The sequence below is a fragment of the Pseudogymnoascus verrucosus genome (assembly GCF_001662655.1).
Source record: "Pseudogymnoascus verrucosus strain UAMH 10579 unplaced genomic scaffold scaffold_5, whole genome shotgun sequence".
Classification (NCBI taxonomy): domain Eukaryota; kingdom Fungi; phylum Ascomycota; class Leotiomycetes; order Thelebolales; family Thelebolaceae; genus Pseudogymnoascus; species Pseudogymnoascus verrucosus.
In genome coordinates, this window is record NW_017263656.1 from 131,418 (window position 1) to 151,817 (window position 20,400).

The 20,400-nt window shown below is 48.7% G+C and overlaps 9 protein-coding genes across 9 annotated transcripts; 5 read left to right on the plus strand and 4 right to left on the minus strand.

The window, feature by feature from the left end:
- Positions 1 to 579: 579 nt before the first annotated feature.
- On the plus strand, positions 580 to 3,024 carry VE01_01726 (uncharacterized protein; the record flags this gene model as incomplete). Its single annotated transcript, XM_018271244.2, has 3 exons — positions 580 to 1,612; positions 1,660 to 2,179; positions 2,239 to 3,024. The coding sequence occupies 3 exons, from the start codon at positions 580 to 582 to the stop codon at positions 2,870 to 2,872; spliced, it is 2,187 nt and encodes a 728-aa protein (XP_018133905.1). The 3' UTR covers positions 2,873 to 3,024.
- A 41-nt stretch (positions 3,025 to 3,065) lies between these two features.
- VE01_01727 (uncharacterized protein) lies at positions 3,066 to 4,919 on the minus strand. Its single transcript, XM_018271245.2, has 3 exons — positions 4,476 to 4,919; positions 4,145 to 4,416; positions 3,066 to 4,072 (listed from the first exon to the last, which is right to left on the minus strand). The coding sequence occupies exons 1-3, from the start codon at positions 4,661 to 4,663 to the stop codon at positions 3,084 to 3,086; spliced, it is 1,449 nt and encodes a 482-aa protein (XP_018133904.1). The 5' UTR covers positions 4,664 to 4,919; the 3' UTR covers positions 3,066 to 3,083.
- Positions 4,920 to 4,998: 79 nt separating this feature from the next.
- Positions 4,999 to 6,439, plus strand: DAPA2 (dihydrodipicolinate synthetase). Its single transcript, XM_018271246.2, has one exon. It carries the CDS (start codon positions 5,379 to 5,381, stop codon positions 6,336 to 6,338), a length of 960 nt encoding a protein of 319 aa, XP_018133899.1. The 5' UTR covers positions 4,999 to 5,378; the 3' UTR covers positions 6,339 to 6,439.
- Positions 6,440 to 6,452: 13 nt separating this feature from the next.
- VE01_01729 (uncharacterized protein) lies at positions 6,453 to 8,045 on the minus strand. The gene is made up of 5 exons (XM_018271247.2): positions 7,664 to 8,045; positions 7,505 to 7,610; positions 6,923 to 7,448; positions 6,813 to 6,863; positions 6,453 to 6,748 (listed from the first exon to the last, which is right to left on the minus strand). Exons 2-5 carry the CDS (start codon positions 7,569 to 7,571, stop codon positions 6,493 to 6,495), a joined length of 900 nt encoding a protein of 299 aa, XP_018133898.1. The 5' UTR covers positions 7,572 to 7,610; positions 7,664 to 8,045; the 3' UTR covers positions 6,453 to 6,492.
- Positions 8,046 to 9,435: 1,390 nt separating this feature from the next.
- On the minus strand, positions 9,436 to 10,560 carry VE01_01730 (uncharacterized protein; the record flags this gene model as incomplete). Its single annotated transcript, XM_018271248.1, has 2 exons — positions 9,436 to 9,709; positions 10,523 to 10,560. The coding sequence occupies 2 exons, from the start codon at positions 10,558 to 10,560 to the stop codon at positions 9,436 to 9,438; spliced, it is 312 nt and encodes a 103-aa protein (XP_018133771.1).
- A 1,026-nt stretch (positions 10,561 to 11,586) lies between these two features.
- VE01_01731 (uncharacterized protein) lies at positions 11,587 to 12,325 on the plus strand. Its single transcript, XM_018271249.2, has 2 exons — positions 11,587 to 11,815; positions 11,888 to 12,325. Exons 1-2 carry the CDS (start codon positions 11,635 to 11,637, stop codon positions 12,292 to 12,294), a joined length of 588 nt encoding a protein of 195 aa, XP_018133772.1. The 5' UTR covers positions 11,587 to 11,634; the 3' UTR covers positions 12,295 to 12,325.
- Positions 12,326 to 13,510: 1,185 nt separating this feature from the next.
- On the plus strand, positions 13,511 to 14,422 carry VE01_01732 (uncharacterized protein; the record flags this gene model as incomplete). Its single annotated transcript, XM_018271250.2, has 2 exons — positions 13,511 to 13,951; positions 14,072 to 14,422. Exons 1-2 carry the CDS (start codon positions 13,529 to 13,531, stop codon positions 14,420 to 14,422), a joined length of 774 nt encoding a protein of 257 aa, XP_018133773.1. The 5' UTR covers positions 13,511 to 13,528.
- A 558-nt stretch (positions 14,423 to 14,980) lies between these two features.
- Positions 14,981 to 17,316, plus strand: FAEB-2_1 (Tannase and feruloyl esterase; the record flags this gene model as incomplete). Its single annotated transcript, XM_018271251.1, has 12 exons — positions 14,981 to 15,141; positions 15,191 to 15,234; positions 15,299 to 15,421; positions 15,472 to 15,564; positions 15,802 to 16,000; positions 16,050 to 16,201; positions 16,260 to 16,436; positions 16,493 to 16,515; positions 16,568 to 16,587; positions 16,688 to 16,752; positions 16,814 to 17,151; positions 17,203 to 17,316. The coding sequence occupies 12 exons, from the start codon at positions 14,981 to 14,983 to the stop codon at positions 17,314 to 17,316; spliced, it is 1,509 nt and encodes a 502-aa protein (XP_018133774.1).
- A 26-nt stretch (positions 17,317 to 17,342) lies between these two features.
- VE01_01734 (uncharacterized protein) lies at positions 17,343 to 19,429 on the minus strand. The gene has a single exon (XM_018271252.2). It carries the CDS (start codon positions 19,381 to 19,383, stop codon positions 17,416 to 17,418), a length of 1,968 nt encoding a protein of 655 aa, XP_018133767.1. The 5' UTR covers positions 19,384 to 19,429; the 3' UTR covers positions 17,343 to 17,415.
- Between the last annotated feature and the right edge of the window lie 971 nt (positions 19,430 to 20,400).

Below are 20,400 nucleotides of genomic sequence, written 5' to 3' on the forward strand. Positions count from 1 at the left end.
CTCCTGTGCGGGGTAACGAACATCCTAGGGTAACAGGGGTACTTGACGCCCCACAAAAAGCTCGATGGACAAAACCATCGTCATTGCTTCTCGGTCAACTTCAGTTAGCTGTGAAAAATGGAAACAATGAATTCCTGTTACCCCGCATCCGAGCACACGAAAAAGTCCGAGTGGTAGGCCTTGAAGTCGGCATTTTCCATCGCTGATGAATTATCAGCGGGAAACTGGGCCGCTTGGTGAGGAGTACCCACATGACTCGATGTCCATTGTGGAAGAAAATGCCACTAGTTCGCGGGCCATCCCCATACATTGCTGTAACTATTGGATTAGCGTAGGTTCCATGCGGGGAAAGGCTTCTGGGACCATTTTCAGGACGTCGTTGGCTGAGATTGGCTTCAATGGCAAGTCTTTAAGCCTCAAATATTGACAGACACGCGTTTACCAATTCCCCGAGTGTGTCGATCATCCAACTCTGCCTTTAAACCTCTCTAGACGTTTGGTCGGCAAGATGTTAACATAATAAAACAGCGCATGCTGATCTATCCCGCCAACAAGAAGCCAGAGAGACGAGGAAGCATCATGGCGCCGGAACACTCCCCTAACAATCGGCTGATGCGGGAAGACCAGTCAGAGGACACCGTTGGAATCACGGACGACAGCAATATGACAGTTGAACCTTCTGCCAAAAGGAGGAGGGTATTTTTGCAGACTATGGGCCAGCAGCTCCGAGAGGTGGGCGTGTTGCAAACAAGCCCAAGAGAAGTCGCCTCGGATTTTGTTAGTGGTGCAAGAGACGCATCGCATGTCCAGCCTCTGGACGGGACGCCTAGAACAGGTGGCTCACAGCATGTAAATGTGCAGACCCAAACGCCGGACAGCGATGCTGTCCCGGGAATGGATGACCAGCCTCTAACTGGGGCTTTAATGAGCGCGTCCAAGAGCCTCTGGCTGCCTGGCGAGATCTTGACTGTGCCTATCGAAGAAGGGGGCGATACCTTCACGTTTGAAGACCTTCTGTCCTGGACGTGTAGCTACTTTGATAACTGGCATCCGGCGTATCCCTTCCTCCACGCCCCCTCTGTTCTCGAACATTTCGGCCATGTGATAGACCACGGAGTATTAGACTCCACGGATTCATTAAAGCACAAGCTTACAATCCTTCGATCCATCATGTCAGTGTCACTTATAGATCGGAGACAAACGGCGACAACGATGAGGCCTGTGCCATCACAACTGGTTTTTGCTTCCCTCAACGATGCTATTCAGAGCGTTCAATGCATGCTGACGGACGAGAGTTCGATCGTTGCATTGCAAGCAATCGTTAGTGTGCAACTTCTCTTCATTTCTATGCTGCGATATAATGCAGCTTCTCGGCTGCAAGGCCTTGCAGTCCGTATGGCTTTCCACTTGGGGCTTCATCGCTGCCCAATGAAATTCTCGGATTTTCCAAGGAAAGAAGCGCGGCTGAGGCAGCGATTATTCTGGTCAATCTATTGTATTGATCGTTATATCTCCATTCGACTTGGTGTTCCCCTCGCCATTCGAGATATAGACATTGAAGCTTGTTTCCCTACTTTAGAACGACATCTGGAGGGGGTCCAGTCACAATCAGGTTCGCCTCTATTTCTCTTAGCCTGTTCTATCAGCTAACCTCTACAGATACTGATGGACGACTGGACTTGTTCGGATTTCTTGCAAGACATGCCGAGATCAGAGGGTCGATTACGGAGCTGCGCAACAAATCTGTCTTGTATAAGCAGACTGAAGTCGACGACGCCACAGTCATCGATGCGAAGCTTAGTAAATGGTGGAATGAAGTCGATGAATACCTTGAATCGAATAGCCATGAGTCGCTACCAATAAGCCAATACCACCAAGTGACTCTTGTTGTTCTCAGATATGAGTCAATCATCGCCCTCAATAAGTATACTGTGGCGACATCAAAAAAGGGTTCAGTTTATGATGCGGCGCTACAAAATTGTATTACTGCGGCAAGATGTATTATTAGCACATTGCACAAGGCATTGGAGCCTCAAGATGTTGGCTTCTCTACAACACACGAAGTTGCCGGAAGCTGTGGCCTCCTATGGCCATCATTTACATGGGCTGTATGGATGAGCGCATTTCTTATGGTATACGCAGCAAGGGAAGGCCAGGTTCCCCAAATTGTATCTACTCGGTATGCTTTGTTTAATCTTTGCCATTTTAGCACAATCGAATATCTCTAACTGTATATAGACTCGTAGACAGGGCCTTTAAAGTTCTAGAACACCTTGCACTACGAGGAAGCATATGGCCTAATGCATGCGCTATAGCAATCCGAGACTTGCGCGCACAACTTGTTAACCAAAGAATACACTCGAAACAAACATATACTCGCAGCAACCACTCGTATAAAAATGATCAGAGTAGAAACATCCTCCGCACTTCCTCGGGTTTCATTCCTCCTCGATCTAATAGTGGCAACGACTTCAGCGTTGGCACTAGCAACTCGACTAGATGGCAGAATCCGGAAACCTCTGGCGCTGGATCGAACCTTTCCCGTGGCAATCACGATATGGAGAGCAACCAGAATATGCCGAGCATCCAAGAGGATTCCGAGCCGCCGTCCACAAACCGACTGTCATCGGTGAACTTCTCTGGCGTGCCGCAGTCTCCCATGAACTCCCATAACCGGATGTTTTCGGAGCTTTCGGGTCTTATGCCGAGTTTTAGAGACGCTGAGGGGAATGGATATGTGTATAGGATGGGAGGGGAGTTGGGACTGGATCTACAGATGCCAAATCAGGACGGAGTAGAGCTGTTTTACGGGCTAGATACCCCGTTTTGGCTTAATGGCGATCAGTGGAGAGGTTTAGGCGATAATCCTTAAGCGCAATGTATGGTGAAAAGAATTAGCTAATATGGTAAGAGAATGTGTAATTTAAATGGATGGGGCAGGGCTATATGGTATTATGGAATGAATGTTAATTTAAGTAGGCAACTTGAGCACCATGGGTTACTACGCAAGTCAAGAGTAAGGTGCATAGATTGAAACAAGTTATATAAATTCATTATCTCTGCAAGCCGTCTTCAATGCCAACTCAGTAGGCGTAAAAGATGGTGCTATATGGATCCTGCTCCTTAAGCCTCTTATTAATGCGCCCCAGCCAGATCTTCATGCCCCAAGCCGCGGCGATTGTCATAAATGAGAAGCACGCATTGCTCGTCATGGCGGTGACGTATTTTGGCGCATCGCTATTAGGATACAGGTAAGGTGTGTATATGAAGGATGCCATTGACACCACGTTCACCAAGGATAGTGACACAGCTTTCTTCTCGGGTGTCTGCCCAAGAGTCGCAGAGACCCAGCCTAAGATAACAGAGTTGACACTGTACACGCCCGAAGCGAAGAGAAAACAAGAGATATAGCGTGCCGCCACATTGAGTGTAACACAGCTTATGACGAAACCAACCATTGCAACCCCCATGCAAATGGTGATGTGCCAGGTCCGCTCATTGTAGCGACCAGACGACCAGCCGATGAAAACTCCAAACGCCCCAGCAAAAATAGTGGGTGGAGACGTGAGGAGCAGGGTGATTATGGGGTCATATTTGAGAGCCTTGACAACCGACGGAAAGAACTGGTTGAAAGATGTAGCGCTGAGATGCATATTCTGCATGAAGGCGAAAAGGTAAATCCTCGGGTCTCGAATCGCCTCGAGAAAGCCTGCGCGGACTCCCTTGCTCTCCTCCAGCCCGGCGGTATCCCTACGAATTCGGCTTTCGGCAAGCTCGCGCTCTTCGACTGTCAACCATCGAGTATTATTTGGGTAGTCCGGAAGCATGTATATTGTAAAAAAAGCGACACCGAAGGTTACGGCGCCCTCGACAATAAAGAGCCACCGCCATCCAGCAAGACCGTGGGCGCCATCAAGAGTGCTAAACGTTGCTGCGGCAATAAGGCCTGCGAAAGCGACGGCGACAATGTTCCCAGCGTAGAGTATGGAAACGCGGGTGGCGATCTCTTTGCGGGTGTAAAAGAGGGAAAGTATGTAAAGAGCCCCGGGGTAGAAGGGAGCTTCAACGGCACCTGTATTATATGTTAGTCTTGCGGCCTAGAAATGGCATCAAAGTAGCAAAAAGGATTGTGGGAATAGCTTACCAAGGAAGAAACGAACAAGGACAAGGCCAATGTAATTTTGAACTCCCGCAGTGGCTGCTGCAACTGCTGACCATGCCATCATACAGACGCCCATATACACTGATGGTCGGACTTTGCGGGATGACAATAACATGTTGGAAGGGATTTGCATGAACAGGTAGCCAACATAAAGGATACTTATGGCAGTATTGTACTGTGTGCCATGTAACTTGAGGTCTTTTTCGAGAGTATTCAGCTTCGCATTAGCAAGAGCATTTTGATCAAGTTTGTTCCTAGTTGGAATGCATTAGCTTCCTATCTTTAAGATTGTTATATTCTGCGATGAACTTACAAAAAGTACATGCAGAACAGAGCGGGCATGATTCGCATGTCAAGCTTGCGAACAAGGGCAATCTCTGCAGCGTCCGTCTTCTGGACGGCTCCAGAATAATCACTTCGTTTGTTTTTCTCATCTTTGTTCATGGTAGTTTCCTCCATGTGCGCTGCAGTTGCAGCTTCTTTCTCCGCCTTAACTGACATTATCAGCGTAGAGCTTCGAAATTGTAAGAATTTTTTGAGTGAATCGATGCCAATTGAGCAAGGTAGAGTAAATCTCTGCCCAGAAACTCTAGAAATATTAAAGAGAAAAGACAACTCTTAAGAGGGCATCTCTACTTCTTGTACACAACCAGATAGGGCGTCTTACCTCCTTACTTATGAGTCCCCCGTAAATCCCCAGACTCCGAACCTGGAGAAGTTGGGGAAATAGTGGGGCAGAGTGAGAATACCAGAGTTGCTCGGATAGATGCCGTGTTGAAGGGGCGGCTAGCACAAACGTTTGTCCGGGTGCCACTTGTGGTTTCGTAGAGGCGAGGTATACAGCGTCCGCACATGTCTTTGTCCGACCGGCCGAGTAGTATGATAACAAGAAAGTATCATGTCGCAGTTTTATTTGTCCGTTCGATGAGCGGCAGTCGTCCGAAGGCTCACACATTCACCAGAATCATCAGTTAATATTGTATGTGACACGCTATGAAAGATGCTCGCCCCACTCATCTCGAACCATCATAGCCGGATTGTACAGTACAATATCTTTATATAAGGACATGCTGCGCTGATGCTGAACTTATCTTGTTCCATTAACTCACATCTATCATTTACATCAACTGAGCAAGAATCGAAATTAACAACATAGACGTCTTCTCCAATCGTCTTATACGCACCATTACCTACAGTCAAAACGACAACGATCAACATGGGTTCAGCATCTACTACAGCTTTGGATCTTCGTGGTCTCACCCCTGCTCCAGTTACTCCATTCACGCCCAACGGAGACATCGATTACCCCGCCATCCAGCGCATCGGCTCTTGGCTAGGCAGCATTGAGGGTGTCAAGGGCTTGGTTGTCCTTGGCCACGCCGGCGAAGGCACCTTTTTAACTCAAGATGAGCAAGCCGATGTCATTCGCGCCTTTGTCAAGTCAACCAATGGCCGTGTTCCCGTCATTGCGGGAATTACAGCCGAGGGAACCAAGGTAGCGGCTCTTGAGGCTCAGCGTGCCAAAGCCGCAGGCGCCGCAGCTGGTCTCCTCTACCCATCCCACGGCTGGCTACGCTTTGGTTACCAGGAAGGCGCACCACAGGACCGCTATAAGGTCGTTTATGAGGAGAGCGGCCTCCCCTTGATTCTATTCCAATACCCGGACGTCACGAAGGCAACTTATAACCTTCAGACCATGCTCGATATCAGCGCACAGCCAGGCGTCTTTGCCATGAAGAACGGTGTCCGCAACATGCGCCGCTGGGACGTCGAGATCCCTATCATCCGCCGGGAGCGTCCGGAGCTCCAGATCCTCTCTTGCCACGACGAATATCTCCTCCATACTGCCTTTGACGTGGATGGTTTCCTCGTTGGCTACGGAACTATTGCCCCAGAGCCCCTACTTGAAATGATTGCGGCTGGCAAAGCGAAAGATTACAAGAAGGCCCGCGAAGTCCATGACCGCCTTTTACCGTTAACCAGGGCTGTCTACCACCGTGGCTCGCATATGGAGGGCACTGTAGCATTAAAGCACTCGTTAATTGCTCGTGGTATTCTAGAGCATGCTACTGTGCGGTCATCGCTACTGCCTCTTGAAAAGGGTGCAGACAAGGAAATATATGATGCAATGAGCTCAACGGGACTACCAAAGGCTCCTAAAGCATACCAGGCATAGATATAAGGGACCCTTCCAATTCAAGGGGTAGAACGAGTGGGGATGGATAAGATTGTAAAATGTGGACACACATAATATAGCAATATAGAAAATTACTCTGCTGCATGTTTTTGGGACCTTTTTCCCGCTTTTATTTGTTGGTATTTTGTCTTCGTTACAAGGCAAACATAAATGCTAGAAGAGCTACCGAGCCTAGGAAGCCCCCCCGAATCTTGGATGCAGCACTAGTGTCCTCGGGCGGCTTCACTTGCTTGAGGGTGACGCTTCCCTTCTTTGAATTACACGTTACACCAAGACCATCGTAGTTAGTCGCGTTCACAACGCTGGCTGCAAAAGCATTGCAATCGAGATTTCCAGTCGAGTTGACACTAATTGAATAGCCCGTTCTATTCTCATACGGGAGATCAAAACTGGAATGTCGGATTAGTATCATCCGCTTGACAGCGAGGGGGTTATAGTATAGATGGCACTCACGCCTTGGCTTCAATCCAAATCCCCGTACTGTTTAGAGCGGGGAGATCAAGACTGGAATATGGGATTAGTATCATTTGCTTGATAGCGAGGGGGGCATAGATGGCACTCACGCGTCGATTTCGCCATGAAGTTGGATGCCGACACCGACATCGATCAGACTCGGAAAAGACAAATTCAGAGCTGGCCCTCCTGTAAAGTTGAGCTGTAGGATGGTTGCGACATGTTTGAGCTTCGGTACGTTCAAGCTTGAGATCGAAGCTGTATTGTCGATCACGAACCCCCACCTGGTGATATTAACAAGATCTGGTAGATCGATGGTGCTAATTCTGGTGGCTTCTATTGTAAATTCGCCGGTCGATTCGTCTTTGACATAACCACCCCGGAAAGCAATCGAAGTTAGTTCGGTTAAGCCAGGCATCGCCAGCGGCCCACTGAAGGCGGCTGCGGTCTGTAGGTTATATAAGTCTTTTTTGCAATCGGCAGGAACAGGTTCGTTTGTGCTATTGATTTTGAACCATTTTCCACCGTGGATAGTGCTATTGCACTCGTAGGTGGTTTCTGCACAGCGGACAAAGACGTCCTCAGGTATAAGTTCATTGAACTGTATGCTACCAGCAGCGCTACACTCCTTCGAATCTGGTATCCATAATTTAGTGGCGGAAATGGAAATAGGGTAAATAAGGGTAACACACCATAGGGAGTGAGCGCCGCCGCGAGGGTCACGATGGACACGTTGACGAGAAAGCCGGGGAGCCTCATTTTTCCAGACCTGTAAGCCGTCCTTAAAGATCAACCGCTCTGACGTGATATGTTATCTAAAGTCCCACAAAGTGTGAAGGGGATCACCCCACCTTTATCCCGTTGCGTCCATCGATAGGTAACAGAGTTAACCTAAGTATATTAATTCCAAACATGCTATAGTGGTTGGGTATGGGGAAGTTAGCGTCCCATGTAATCTGGGCAAGGCTGGGCGTTGGGGGCCGTTTGTAGTAGGGGATGGGAAACTCTTGGAATATTGGGATCAGACGACCGAAAGAGGCAACTAGTCCTTTGAGCTTGGCGGGAGCCTATTCTCTCCAGCGCTCATCACCTAGCTCAATTGCCGACCATAAAATATCTTTGTGCTGTTTCCGCTTCATTTTTACCTAATACTACCAGGACCCTGTTCAGGCAAGGGTTCCTCTGAGAGCCGCAATACCAATGTCGCGGTGAAGCGCAACGTCAAAAACGGACCCACTTTTTAGATGGCGGAGGTGATCGAGGTGGTCGCATCTCAAAATATGGGAAAAGGCAGCAACGTGCCCCACCACTGTATTTATGCTCACAGGCACAACACCATTTACAACACCATTCACAATATACCGTAAACCACAACTCATACCAGATGCCATGCTTTATTTCCCGCAAATTTGTTCATGAGACACCTAAGCGGAACTGGCAGAGGTCCCAAGTCTTTGTACTCGTTGTAGCTGACTTAAAACACTTGCGCAGTCTTATTGAGTTCACCAAGTTAGGTTTTGAGGGTATGCGACTTTGGTGGTACCGTTGGTAACAATGTCATCCGAGCTGGTCGGTGCGAGAAAGTTGTTAACTGCCAGCCGTGCATTATCGGAGATCTTTACTTGCTTTACTAACAAATTCTAAGACATTAACAGACCTGCGGGAACTTTACATTCATGTCAGGTTTATACTAGTGCTACCTCATTAGACACCGTATAATGTTAGTTACACGTCAGAGTCGATAGTTTTTCCCAACTGTCTCACTTTAATTGGAAGCGTAAATCAACCCCTCTATAGCTCATATCTACATATATAATGGCGAGTGTCAATACAGAAAATGCTTCCATTTTTTCGATACAGTTTCACAGCACAGAAACCCCATATAACACTCTCTACCAGCTCTTGTAAGCCACAAACCGCTCCCATCCTTACATGATAATTTATTATATTCTAACAAATCATCCATTCAGCCACCCTACCTCGATCAAACTTACACTACAATGCTATTCCTCAACTTAGCAGTGCTTGTCCAAGCAGCAACAGTGGCGTTGCAGGGGTTTCCTGACAAGGGAGCTCTATGCACTAACAACAGGGACTGTGGTCTGAGGTGCTACGAAGGCATATTCAATGTACAGCTAAATGAGGGCGAAGTCTCCTTTGTCTGTGCAGCACACAACCCTAAGAATACTGCGATATATTTTATAGGAAAATGCGAAAACCTTGTATCTGGGGGAGGTCCTGGAGATGCCTGTGACAGTGTGGAGGGTCAAAGCTGCCCGGAATCGACTGGCTGTCTTCTAGATCAGGGCAATGGTAACCTTGAGACCTTAAACAGCAGATAGTATAAGGAGTGCGATAGAATGGGAGGGGATGCAGTGAAAATAGAGGGATCTACCATTGGTTATAATGAGGGAATGGAGCAGATAGGGATAGGCTGCGAGAATTGGCAAGCTGGATCATCAAGTGACACGAGTTTACATTCACTTCACCTATCCTCATCTATCAGAATTTATTAGCCGTGAATCATATATCAAGGTCTACGTCCTCACTTCTCTCAAACTCCATCCCCAGCAACATCACATCCGACGGATCCCTCTAGAAATGGAGCATGATTAGAGCAAAATCAGTTGAGGGGGAGAGGGAGGAGAACATACAGAGCAACATTATCAGCTCCCATTCCACCCATACAATCATCATCCACCATCCTCGTAAACACCTTCTCCGCAATCCTCTGAAACCTCGTCTCTGGCCCTGCCTCGCCAAGCCACTTATCCAACAATAAGTCCCATTCCACGACGAAGCGCTCGCAGCGGGCGTCGGAGGAGAAATCGGTGCAGAAGAGAAGGAAGCCGAAATCTTCGTACTCAGTATCATCGATGAACTTCACTAGGAGTGTTCTGTTTCTATTAAGAAACGTGTGTATTGTTCTGTCTAAATATTGCTGCCTAAAGTTACAAGAAGTGAAGCTAAGGTCGTGTGACCATATTATAACACAACCCCTACCTCTTCCGCTAGCGGTGCCAAGGCCGAATATGGAAAAAGCAGACCTCATCTGCAAATAATTGATTCTGCATCGGATGATGAGCGTACCTTTTCCTATTAGGATTATTGCCGTGAAACATGTGCTTGTCCTCGAAAAGATCCCAGATTTAATTTGCATAAGCAAATGTACTATAACATCAACCTCCCTAAATAGCACCTATCAGCCACCACAACGAGCTAGCACTCCGCTAGTTCCTCCTCTAGATTCTCATCAAGATACTAGATCTCCTCCAGTTCCTTCCTATCAACTATGCTCGCTTCTAGCCTATCTGGGTAATCGCAGAAGGCCTCTCGAACATACGGGGGAGTGACTCTAGTGAAGGTCTCGGACTCACCAGAGCGGTCTGCAAACCTGCTCTCATTCTCAACCACCCATGGTTGATCGACATGCCCTTATGTCTCCCCCTCCATCACACCCTCGCACAAGCACGCATACGCACTATCAGCATCCTCCGTGCTAACCTCCTCATTACCTAACCGTATCCTAATCTAGAACAGACTCGAGACCCAGCTTAGCGCCTGGAGGTGCAGCGGGCCGAGCATATCCTGCGGCACACCCCGTGGTACCTTAGCGAGGCCATCGGGTGGACAATCCGCCATGCGCTAACGGAACGGCTAGAATTCTTATTTCGATTATCAAAGCGACGAGTAGGCCAGATGGAGCTTACGATCCTCCCACGTCACCAAGTGCGAGATATTCGCGCATGAGATCCTTCTTTTAGTCATCACGAGGTTTCCTGATGTGGGGTCTAAGTTTTCTTGCATGATTAACCGTTTATGTTCTGTATATGCCTGCTGCTTTTTTTACTTTGCTTTCTGGTATCATAGTTGTTTAGGCGAGTTTACAGGCAAGTTTTCACGATGGGATAGAAAGTCACTAGATGGAAGGAGTTCTTATGAATTTTGAAAGGCGCATCGTTTTTGACTTTTTTGTTTTAGGGAGGTCTATTAGCGTTTAAAACGAAAAGTTAGGCGTGTATGGATTTGTGGAGTTGGAAGATAATGAGTGATGGGTGTGAATCCTTCGCGGGGGCGAGATCTTTCTAGGGGCGGGATCTTTCGTAAGGCCGAGATCTTTCGCGGGGCCGAGATCTTTCGTGGGGGCGAGATCCTTCGCGGGGGCGAGACTCTTCGTGGAAGAAAGATCCTTCGCGAAAGCAAGATTAACAAGTGCATGTATCATTAAATACTATGGACTGTAAATCTTTCGCGGGGCGAGATTGCTTCCATAACGCCATGTCTTCCCGAGTTAATCAGCCGTGCCGCTTCTCATCGCTCTATTTGCCAACTTACATATATCCTCTACATATCTAACGCATAACATTCATATGTAAGCCCTGGCTTAGGTTTGCTAGCTAATGACTATGCTTCAAAATAGTAAGCACTATATTATATAAATAGTTAGTTGTTAAGCACGGCGCAGAAGAGTATGATGGGCCTTAGTAAGAGAGCAAAAGGGGGAATGGTAGGTTACGTAACAGCCCAAAATTAACCCCTGTAAATGGATGCGATGGACGAGGCGCATATGCAACAGAGTTGCATCTGTAGAAAGGGAGTCTGTTAACTAGGCTATTTTGACCTCTACTATCATGCCACCATACCATCAAAAGTCCTTCCAGAGAATCCTTCGAGCTATACGCACGTATAATTAACAAGGTGCTAGTATCCCCCGTCATCTGTTTAACTATAAGAGCAGCGGATTTCGCTCAACTCATCACACATCTAAGAACAACAACCTCAGAGAACAGTTCTTCTTCCATTTCCTCACCTTTAGAACATCATGAAGCTTCTCGATCTCCTCTTTGTTGCTTTTGCACTTAGCGGTGTCTCTTCCGCTATTCCTACGACTCAGGAGAATACACTAGAACCTATCACCGGAACTATTATTTCTACAGGTGTCACTGAGAATGGTGAGCCCTACACTATCACGGAAGACTTCGTTGATTTGACCGATGCGGAGTGTAAGTTGCCTATTACTTGTTCCACTAAGACAGAGCCTCCAACCAGTTTTGAATCTAATGACTCTCATATAGTGGCACTTTTCGAGAACTACCCTGGAAATAGCACCTCTTCCCTCGACAAACGGGCAAACGGCACCAATGGGAACTGCAACCAATGGCATAGCGGTAAATATTGCTACTGCGGCGGCGAAATTTCGAACCGTGGGGATTCCTACCATGGTAGCCAGGATTTCTGCAAGAAGATTAAGTTTCAGAAATTCCGGAACGGATCACTCCACCATGTCAAGTGGCTACCGACGGTCAAGATCGAGTATTGGGTTACGAACAGTTGTAACGAGGATAGATCTGTTGGAGACAACTGTGGGGATATCTTTCTTGCCCTCATCGATTGGTGCGATTGGGGCTGGATGACTACTAAGGGAGGACATCACAAATATAACACCTGTCTTCAGTTCAGGTTCGACGTGAATAGTCGTTAGAGTAGAGCCGGAGACGACTGAAGGAAAAGAGTGCCTTATTATCCAGGAGCTTAGATAGCACAATAGCATACATTTCCAGTCGCCTGCCGCATAACATCTATCCCTAAGTGGCGAAAAAACCACGGTGCCGAAAAAAATGATGGATACTTCTTCAACTTTGGGAATCTTATATTCTACACACTTATCGATATCCCTTACATTGCTGCATAAATTGTATTCTATAGCTACTCTTGAACACCCTAGACCGCTCTTTTAAGAAAATTATGTCTGCGTTGTCACTATCACACCTGATTTATAGAGGGCATGCTTTTATTGCGAAACAGGGTTTCCCTACTATAGCTCTACTACTTAGCTCTTACTACTCCCAAAACATATTAAGGGATTGTACCTGACTATACCAACATCTTCAACGCTCACAGCCGAGCGGGAGATCGTCGTCATGCATGTGGTGCCAGCGCGGGGCAAATTCATGCATGGTTGCCATAGAAATAAGGGCAAGAGATCTAAATACCCTGCACAACCTAAGGTGTGACAGTCCAAAATTATGTCATCAGCTTTCCTGCTCCTTCCGCTTTCCCTCAGCGACAAGTACAAACATGGCTCATTTAAGCATAAATTTTGAATATCTCATGCCCACTATGACCTTCAGAATTCTTGGGATGGGCTCGAGCAGTAGGAGGGTGCCACATCAGTCAAGCACTCATCTTAACCCAGTTAGGCAGGAGCACAGACGATTTTCGCGCCTGGAAGCCGACACATCCGTATAACTCTCAAGCCAGAGAGGTTCTGTGATAATCACAGTCACTGGTGGGAAATCCGCAAACTTGTGCACCAAGGCATTGAATTCCAGAGCGTTGTCTCAACATGAAGCGGTAGAGTTACTCGGAGCCATTGAAAGGGGGCACTGTTCCAACGACGGAACATTAGCATTGGCAGAGAACATTGAGTACTCGAGAACATTCGGCATGACAGCTGACGTATACAGATGTGGAATTGAATAAGCTCATATACACCCTAAGTCTCATCCAACCCTTGTTTCTGCCAATCCTACAGTATGTCCCTGTCAATTTGAACATATAAAGTAAGCCCAACTTTCTAGGGCTTACTCATCCCCCTCATTGTAGTCCTACAAAAGTCCTCAGCCGCAATATTACTCTCCCCCGCAGTTAAAAGCACCCCACCTCCCCCCAAACAAACCATCACTCTCTCCTCAACCCCCCCCTGGAACCCAACAATGGCCGCCCCCAAACCAACCCTCTTCCTCGTCCCCGGCGCCTGGCACCCAAACACCTGCTTCGCCCCCATCACCACCTACCTCTCTATCGCCGAATTCCCCATCCACCTCGCCACCCTCCCCTCCCTCAACCCCGCCTCCCCCACCATCTCCGCGACCTGCACCGCCGACGCCCTAGCCCTGCGCGTGCAGCTGCTCCCCCTCATCGAGGCGGGCAAGGACGTCGTCGTCGTGTGCCACTCGTACGGCGGAATCCCAGCCGGCGGCGCGGCTTCCGGTCTAGCAAAGACAGAGCGTGCAGCGCGTGGCGAGGAGGGGGGAGTGCTGGGGCTTATCTATCTGGCTAGCTTTGTGGTTCCTGAAGGGGTGAGCCTTGTTGAGTTTCTCGGGGGGCAGCATGCGCCGTACGTGCAGCAGAATCAGGTACGTGGTTTTTCAAAAATTCGTTCTTCCTTCTTTGAATTACTACTCTCTTCCTTACCATCTATCAACCCACTCCCTTCCTACTATCAAACTACCACCCGACTAACCCCTGCACCCCAGCCCTCCCCCGGTCTCTGCGAAGTCTCCCCCGTAATCCCCGTCCTCTACGCCGACGTCCCCACCCCTCTAGCCAGCACACTCGCGGCGTCGCTCCTCCCACACTCGCTTTCGGCGTTCGATTCCGCGGCGCCAGCGCCGGCGTGGGCTGAGCCGGCGTTCGCGGGGAAAATTGCGTTTCTGAAGTGCCTCGCGGATGCAGCGCTGCCGACTTTCTTGCAGGATCTGTTCATCAGTAAGAGCGGCGTGCAGTGGTTGGTGACGGAGGTGGAGGCGGGTCATAGTCCCTGGGCAAGTAGGCCGGAGGAGGTGGCGGGGATTATTGGGGGGTGGGTAGAGGTGTTTGCTAGGTAGAGGTACAGAGTGTGAGAGATTGAAGTTGAGGGAGCAAATTGGGCAGGCGGAGCTTAACGCTCTCATTGCTTCCATACCTACAGCATGGCAGCTGTAATTGCTGCAAATGGCTTACACGCAGAATATTAAGCATCTAGTATGGATTTATATAATCAATTAGGTACCTACTTGACTCTCTATTCTACTAAATTTATTGCTCTCATCCTCGAGTGATCGCAACGCGTGAGAAATAGTACTTTGGTCAATAATTGCCAGGCCAGCCTAGTTGTTTTCATACTCCATAAATCGGAACTCTGATGTCCGAGCCCATAACAAGTGATGTTGTTTCGGCTGAATATAGTAGGGGACGTGAAAGATGCCGGGAAGTAAGTGCAGGGCTATCAAATGGCCCTTTATTACTTTTCTTCTATTTCGCAGCTATAATAACGCTCTATTGCTAGCTCATTAACCCCGCAATTTACACACTTGCTTATAAGAAGTAGGTTGAGACGCCCCTGAGCTGATTTCTTTTTCTTGGTACTACAAGTAGTTTCTTAGACAGGCCTCTCATTTAGCAACATGTTTTTCCAAGCTCTACTGTTATTCCTCCTCGAGCAGCTCCTGTCCGCAGCATCGTCAAGCGAGATAGCACACGGTTTGACGGCTGCATTTTCAAGTGCCTGTATGAGTCTAGCTACTTCTTTAAAACTGCCAAATGTGATAGTCAATTTCGCGCATTTGTAAGTTTTGTTCTGAAATCTACCATTGTATTACAGTTAACGCAACTAGCGTGCCGGCTGGGACTGTTCTCCAATTTCAGCAAGATGAAAACTGTATGTGTATTCACGGCCTGTAATAATACCGTTGGCTGCTTGTAGTTACTGAGATAAAACTTAGTGGTCACCTGCAATCGCCCGAACCAGACTATCGCGTCTGATATCTGCCGAGTGGCCATGTATGTGTCGACATCAAGTCGGTCAGGAATTACTTTAGAAGCATGGCTGCCTTCTACTTGGACAGGTATGATTGACTACCTACCTGCTATGGTTCGGTATGCTTATTAGTACCAGGTCGGTTTTTAAGCACCGGAAACGGTGGCCAATCCGGCTGCATCCAATATGAGGATTTAGGATATACCTCCAGTTTAGGATTTGCAGCTGTTGGTATGTAAAGACAGCTGAGATATATCTACGGAGTAATTTCATGCTGATCAAGAAACAGGAGTTAACCATGGTCATAACGGAACTAGGTAAATTCTAAGATATAACCTTATGTACAGTACTCACCATTATCAGTGGCTTGTCATTTTATCACAACCCAGACGTTTTAATCGACTTCTATCGCTCGTAAAGACATCCCATTTGCAATTCTTCCTACGCTCACTCTACTATGGACCACAGTCTCAAGGCTTCAAACCGGCGTCACAGTTGGAAAAGCGCTGACTCAGATCTTCTATAAACGCGCACACACGAAAAGCTATTACCTAGGCTGCTCAACTGGTAGTAGACAAGGCTTAGAATCGGCACAGGTATTTCCCGAGACCTTCGACGGCATTTTAGCCGGCGCACCGGCAATTGACCGCAATCGTTTAGTTGCGTGGTCAGTTTTTCTGGTATTCGCAAATTGCACGAAGAATAACTGGTTTTAGGAACGGTCACTTCTTCGGCATTATCGGCACTGCGAACTTGTCGGATTTCATCTCGGCTGCGCTCTGGAATACTATCCATATCGAGGTCTTGCGGCAATGCGATGGACTTGATGGCGTTGTCGACGGCATCATAGAAGATCCGAGCCTATGCAGTAATTATCTCCATCTCTATATCTTTTGCATTCTATGGAATTGACCACGAGCTCGTAGATCCGAGACCAGAGGCACTACTGTGTAAACCCCGGAACTCTATTAATTGCTTGACTCCAAATCAAGCGCAGATTGTCCGGAATGTATTTTCGGATTATATTGCAGAGGATCGATCATTAATATTCCCGCGCTTGCAACCGGGTGCAGAGTTGACGTCTGTGTCTGATCAATTCTCAGGTAGGAGATCCATGCAAGTTATATGATAATCGTACGACACTGATATGATAATCAAGGAATGCCTTCAAAATATATAGGGGTCAGTAACATCGATATCTCCATGATAACAAACAGAAACTAACTAGTGGTAGGATTGGTTTAAATACGTAGTGTGAGTACAAGTACCGCCTGCTTTTAATAGATTAACTAAGAAAATATCACTAACCAACTCTTACGTCTGGATACGAAAATATCACCTGGGACCCCTCCAGCTTCAACATCAAAGACGCCACCTACTCCATCGCCCTCAACCCCGCCAACGTCGAGTCCTTCAAAGGTCCATCTCCCCACCCTCCCCCAATCCACCCCGCCAAATCCAAACTAACCCCTCCTCCCAGGCAATCTCTCCGCCTTCCGCGCCCACGGCGGCAAAGCCCTCATCTACCACGGCCAACAAGACTCGACCGTGACCTCGCCCAACACAGCGCGCTACTACGACCACGTCTCACGCACGATGGACCTCGACTCGTCATCGCTCGACGATTTCTTCCGCTACTTCCGCATCGGCGGCATGAGCCATTGCTCTGGGGGACCGGGGGCCTGGCGTATTGGTCAGACGGCGTTGGGTGCGTTGGGGGGGGAGGGGGGAGCTGGGTCAAATGTCTTGGCTGCGCTGGTGGAGTGGGTTGAGAAGGGGGTGGCGCCGGAGACGGTTAGGGGGGTGGGGTTTGTGAATGTAAGCTGCTGGGTGCGTGTGGTTCTGGTAGTGCAGGGGCTAATTGTGTAGGGTACGGTGGCGCTGGGAGTGGATTTCGTGAGAGAGCATTGTAGATATCCGTTGAGGAATGTTTGTGTGGACCCGAAGAGGTATAAACATCCGAAGAGTTGGAAATGTGTTTAAGGAGAAGAGATGCATTCATGTCAATGTTTGCATTCTTTAACGATGTTTACATTATTTCCCTCTATCCAACTACTCTAACCCCTATCACCTTATCACCATCTACTGCGCCTTAAAAATAGCCGTAGAGTTAGCCAAAAAAGTGTCAAACGCTCCATCACCCGTAGTCGGGGTAATCGAGTTGGGGATGAACGTCCCATTATCACTGCTATCATTAACAGTCTTCGCCAACGTCTTATTAACCCACGCCTGCGCGACATCAAACTCCCTACCAGCCTTCCCCTTATCCCCCTTATCAAGGGCATCAAGCATAGCGATCAAATGCTGACAAGCAGTCGCCCACTGCATCGCCACCGTCGACCAGGGCGCCACATCCGCCGCGAACCCCTTCATCGCCATTCTTGGCAGAACACCGGGAAGCGTGGTCAGCAGCGCGAGACGGTTTCGCAGCGCCGCAGTACCATCCTTCTTCCCATTCCCCCGCTTCGACGACGCCTTGCGCGCGGTCCAAAACGCCGCAATATCCTTGTTAAGAAGCGGTGCATTGACAATGGCGTCGCGGTATGGCCAGTTCTGGTTAAGGTCCGCGAACGCGATGACCGCGTCGTGGACACCTCTCCCGCTGCCCGCGAGCTCCTGGAGGATGGCAGCCATAGAGGCGTCGGCGTCGTAGGCGGGGCCGTTCCAGGTGTAATCTGCGTAGTTGGCGAGGGCAGGCATGGACGCGTATGCTTCTTCCATGGGGTTGGATGTGAAACCGATGAGGTTCTTGTAGAGCTGTGGGTCACGGCCGGTGAGCGGGTTAAGGAAGAGGCGGTTCCTCCTGCCATCGTTGACGGGGAAGTTGTCCCAGATGTATAGGTTGTCAGTAACGTAAGTCTTGCCTGCCTGGACGACGCTGGCGACGGTGATTTGATCGCTAAAAACGCCTTCGCCGGTCCATTGGACGCGGATTTTCTTGTCGAGCATGGTTCCGAACTCGCCTTTGTAGGGGTCCGGTGCGCTTCCTGCGTAGTTGGTTGGGACGATTTGGAGGTCGTTGAGGGCGTTTGGCTCGATATACTCTTTCTGGATACGGTTCAGGTAGAAGGCTTGGGCGTCGGCTATCCAGTGCCAGTTGCCCGTATCGTTCCACCTCTGCTTGTCTGAGTCGCAGTGGAACTCCAGAGGGATGTCATCAAGTGCAATGTAGAAGCTGGTGACACCCAGCTCGCGGATCTGATCAAGCTTGGTGGTGGTTACGTTCAAGTCCGCGTCGGAGGAGTAACACACGTCCCAGCCTGGTGAAAGCGCAAACGTAAAGTCAACGTGGTTGGCGTTGGCCGTCTCAATAAGCTCCTGGAGCTGGGAAAGCGCGTCGCCGCTGTAAAGCGTGCGCCAATTAGCACGGAGTAGGGGGTCGTCTTTAGGAGTGTAGATGTAGGTATTCATCTTATGCTTCCCATAGAAGACGAACTGGTCCAGCCGCGCCTGGTGAGACCAAGGAAGGCCATAAAACCCCTCAATCGAACCACGGATCGACATGAGCGGCCAATCCCGCACTTTGACGCCTGGAATACAGTGCCCGGTAACAAGCTGACGCAGCGTCTGCGACGCGTAGAAAGCGCCGCGCGCGTCTACACCGTTCAGGACAATTGTCGGCTGGCGCTTGTAATTTCCAGATGCGAGGACATAGCCATCGGCGACGAGTCCATCCGCCGAGTTCCCCGTGAGCGCCTTCGCAATAGCGGCAGCATCTCCGTCGTCCGCCTCGGTCCCAATGAAGATTTGCGTACCATGATTAGACGGCTTAGACGCGATGACGGGTTTACCACCAGCGGAAACCACAGCAGCCTTGACTGCGTCGATTGTAGCGGAGTCCGTGGCATTGCCGGTCACGATTGTTACAGGGCCGTTGAGCGCGATGTTCGATCCGGTCGATGATATCTGTTGTGGTGGGGGCCAGATTGCGGGGAGAGCTTGCCGAGTACCCCTGTCGACGCGGCCGGCATTTGCAGCATCAACCGGGCCAAGAGTGAGGAGGCCGACGAGAAGCGCCCGGAGGCACGTGATTTGATGGAGATGAACCATGGTGGTGTTGGAGGCTTGGAGAGTCGGAATAAAACATCATTACAGACATGTGCTATATATACTAAAAGTAAGTAGGCAGGTTGAGATTTACAACCCCGCATCCGACAGTTGACGGGAGTGCCTGTGGGAGCGGCCAGACCACTACTACCCCGCTACGGGAATAATCTAAGCATTTCTTTAACTCTCTCTCCTACTGTAAAAGGTATAAATAACAGTTCACGTTGCATCCATTACCCTCCCTACCTACAACGTTGCAATCTCAGTCAAGCTTGAAAGCTCATAGACAGCAGCTATTGCAGTGCTAGCAAGGGTAATAGTGAGGATCTTCAACTTTACTAACTAGATTTATTCCTCCGTACGTCATTCAAGCCGTCCGAACTGCCCAAACTAAATTCCCCCGAAGGCCCTAATTAAGAAAACCAATAGCTCTAAGGTCCAAATATATGCAAGTGTTATAGCATAACTATCACTTCGGTTTTATGTTGTATTTATCATGAGCCGAAGGCCTGATAAAAACCCGGAAACTCGGCTCCGCTGTCCCCGCCGGGCTGTTGGAGGACCCCACTTACAACCTCATGTCCCGTTGATAGATAAAATGCCCACAGCATTAGGAAGTACTGATAAAGCAGTCAGACCTTGAATAAATCATGTCCTTCGAAGATATACCAGCAGCTAACATGCATATTCACTAGACATGACTCAGTGAAACGTTATTCCAACTACCCCTCTTTTCCCACGTCTAAATCACCAACATCCTCTATCTTCCATCACTTCAATGCAACAAACGAAGTGTTAGCATGTTAGCATTGAGATAACTAACACTCAATACCCGAAGCCGTAACCGTAAACATCAAACTATTAGCTAAACAGCTTTCCAAAACGCAACGTTATGGCAAGCTAGACTAGTTGTCTGCCGTCCGCAGGAAATATTCTTCCTCCAATTATCCAGGCTCGGTGCTAGAATCGCTGCCCGAATCTAGGCATAGCTGATCGCTACCATTGACAGATGCCACTTGA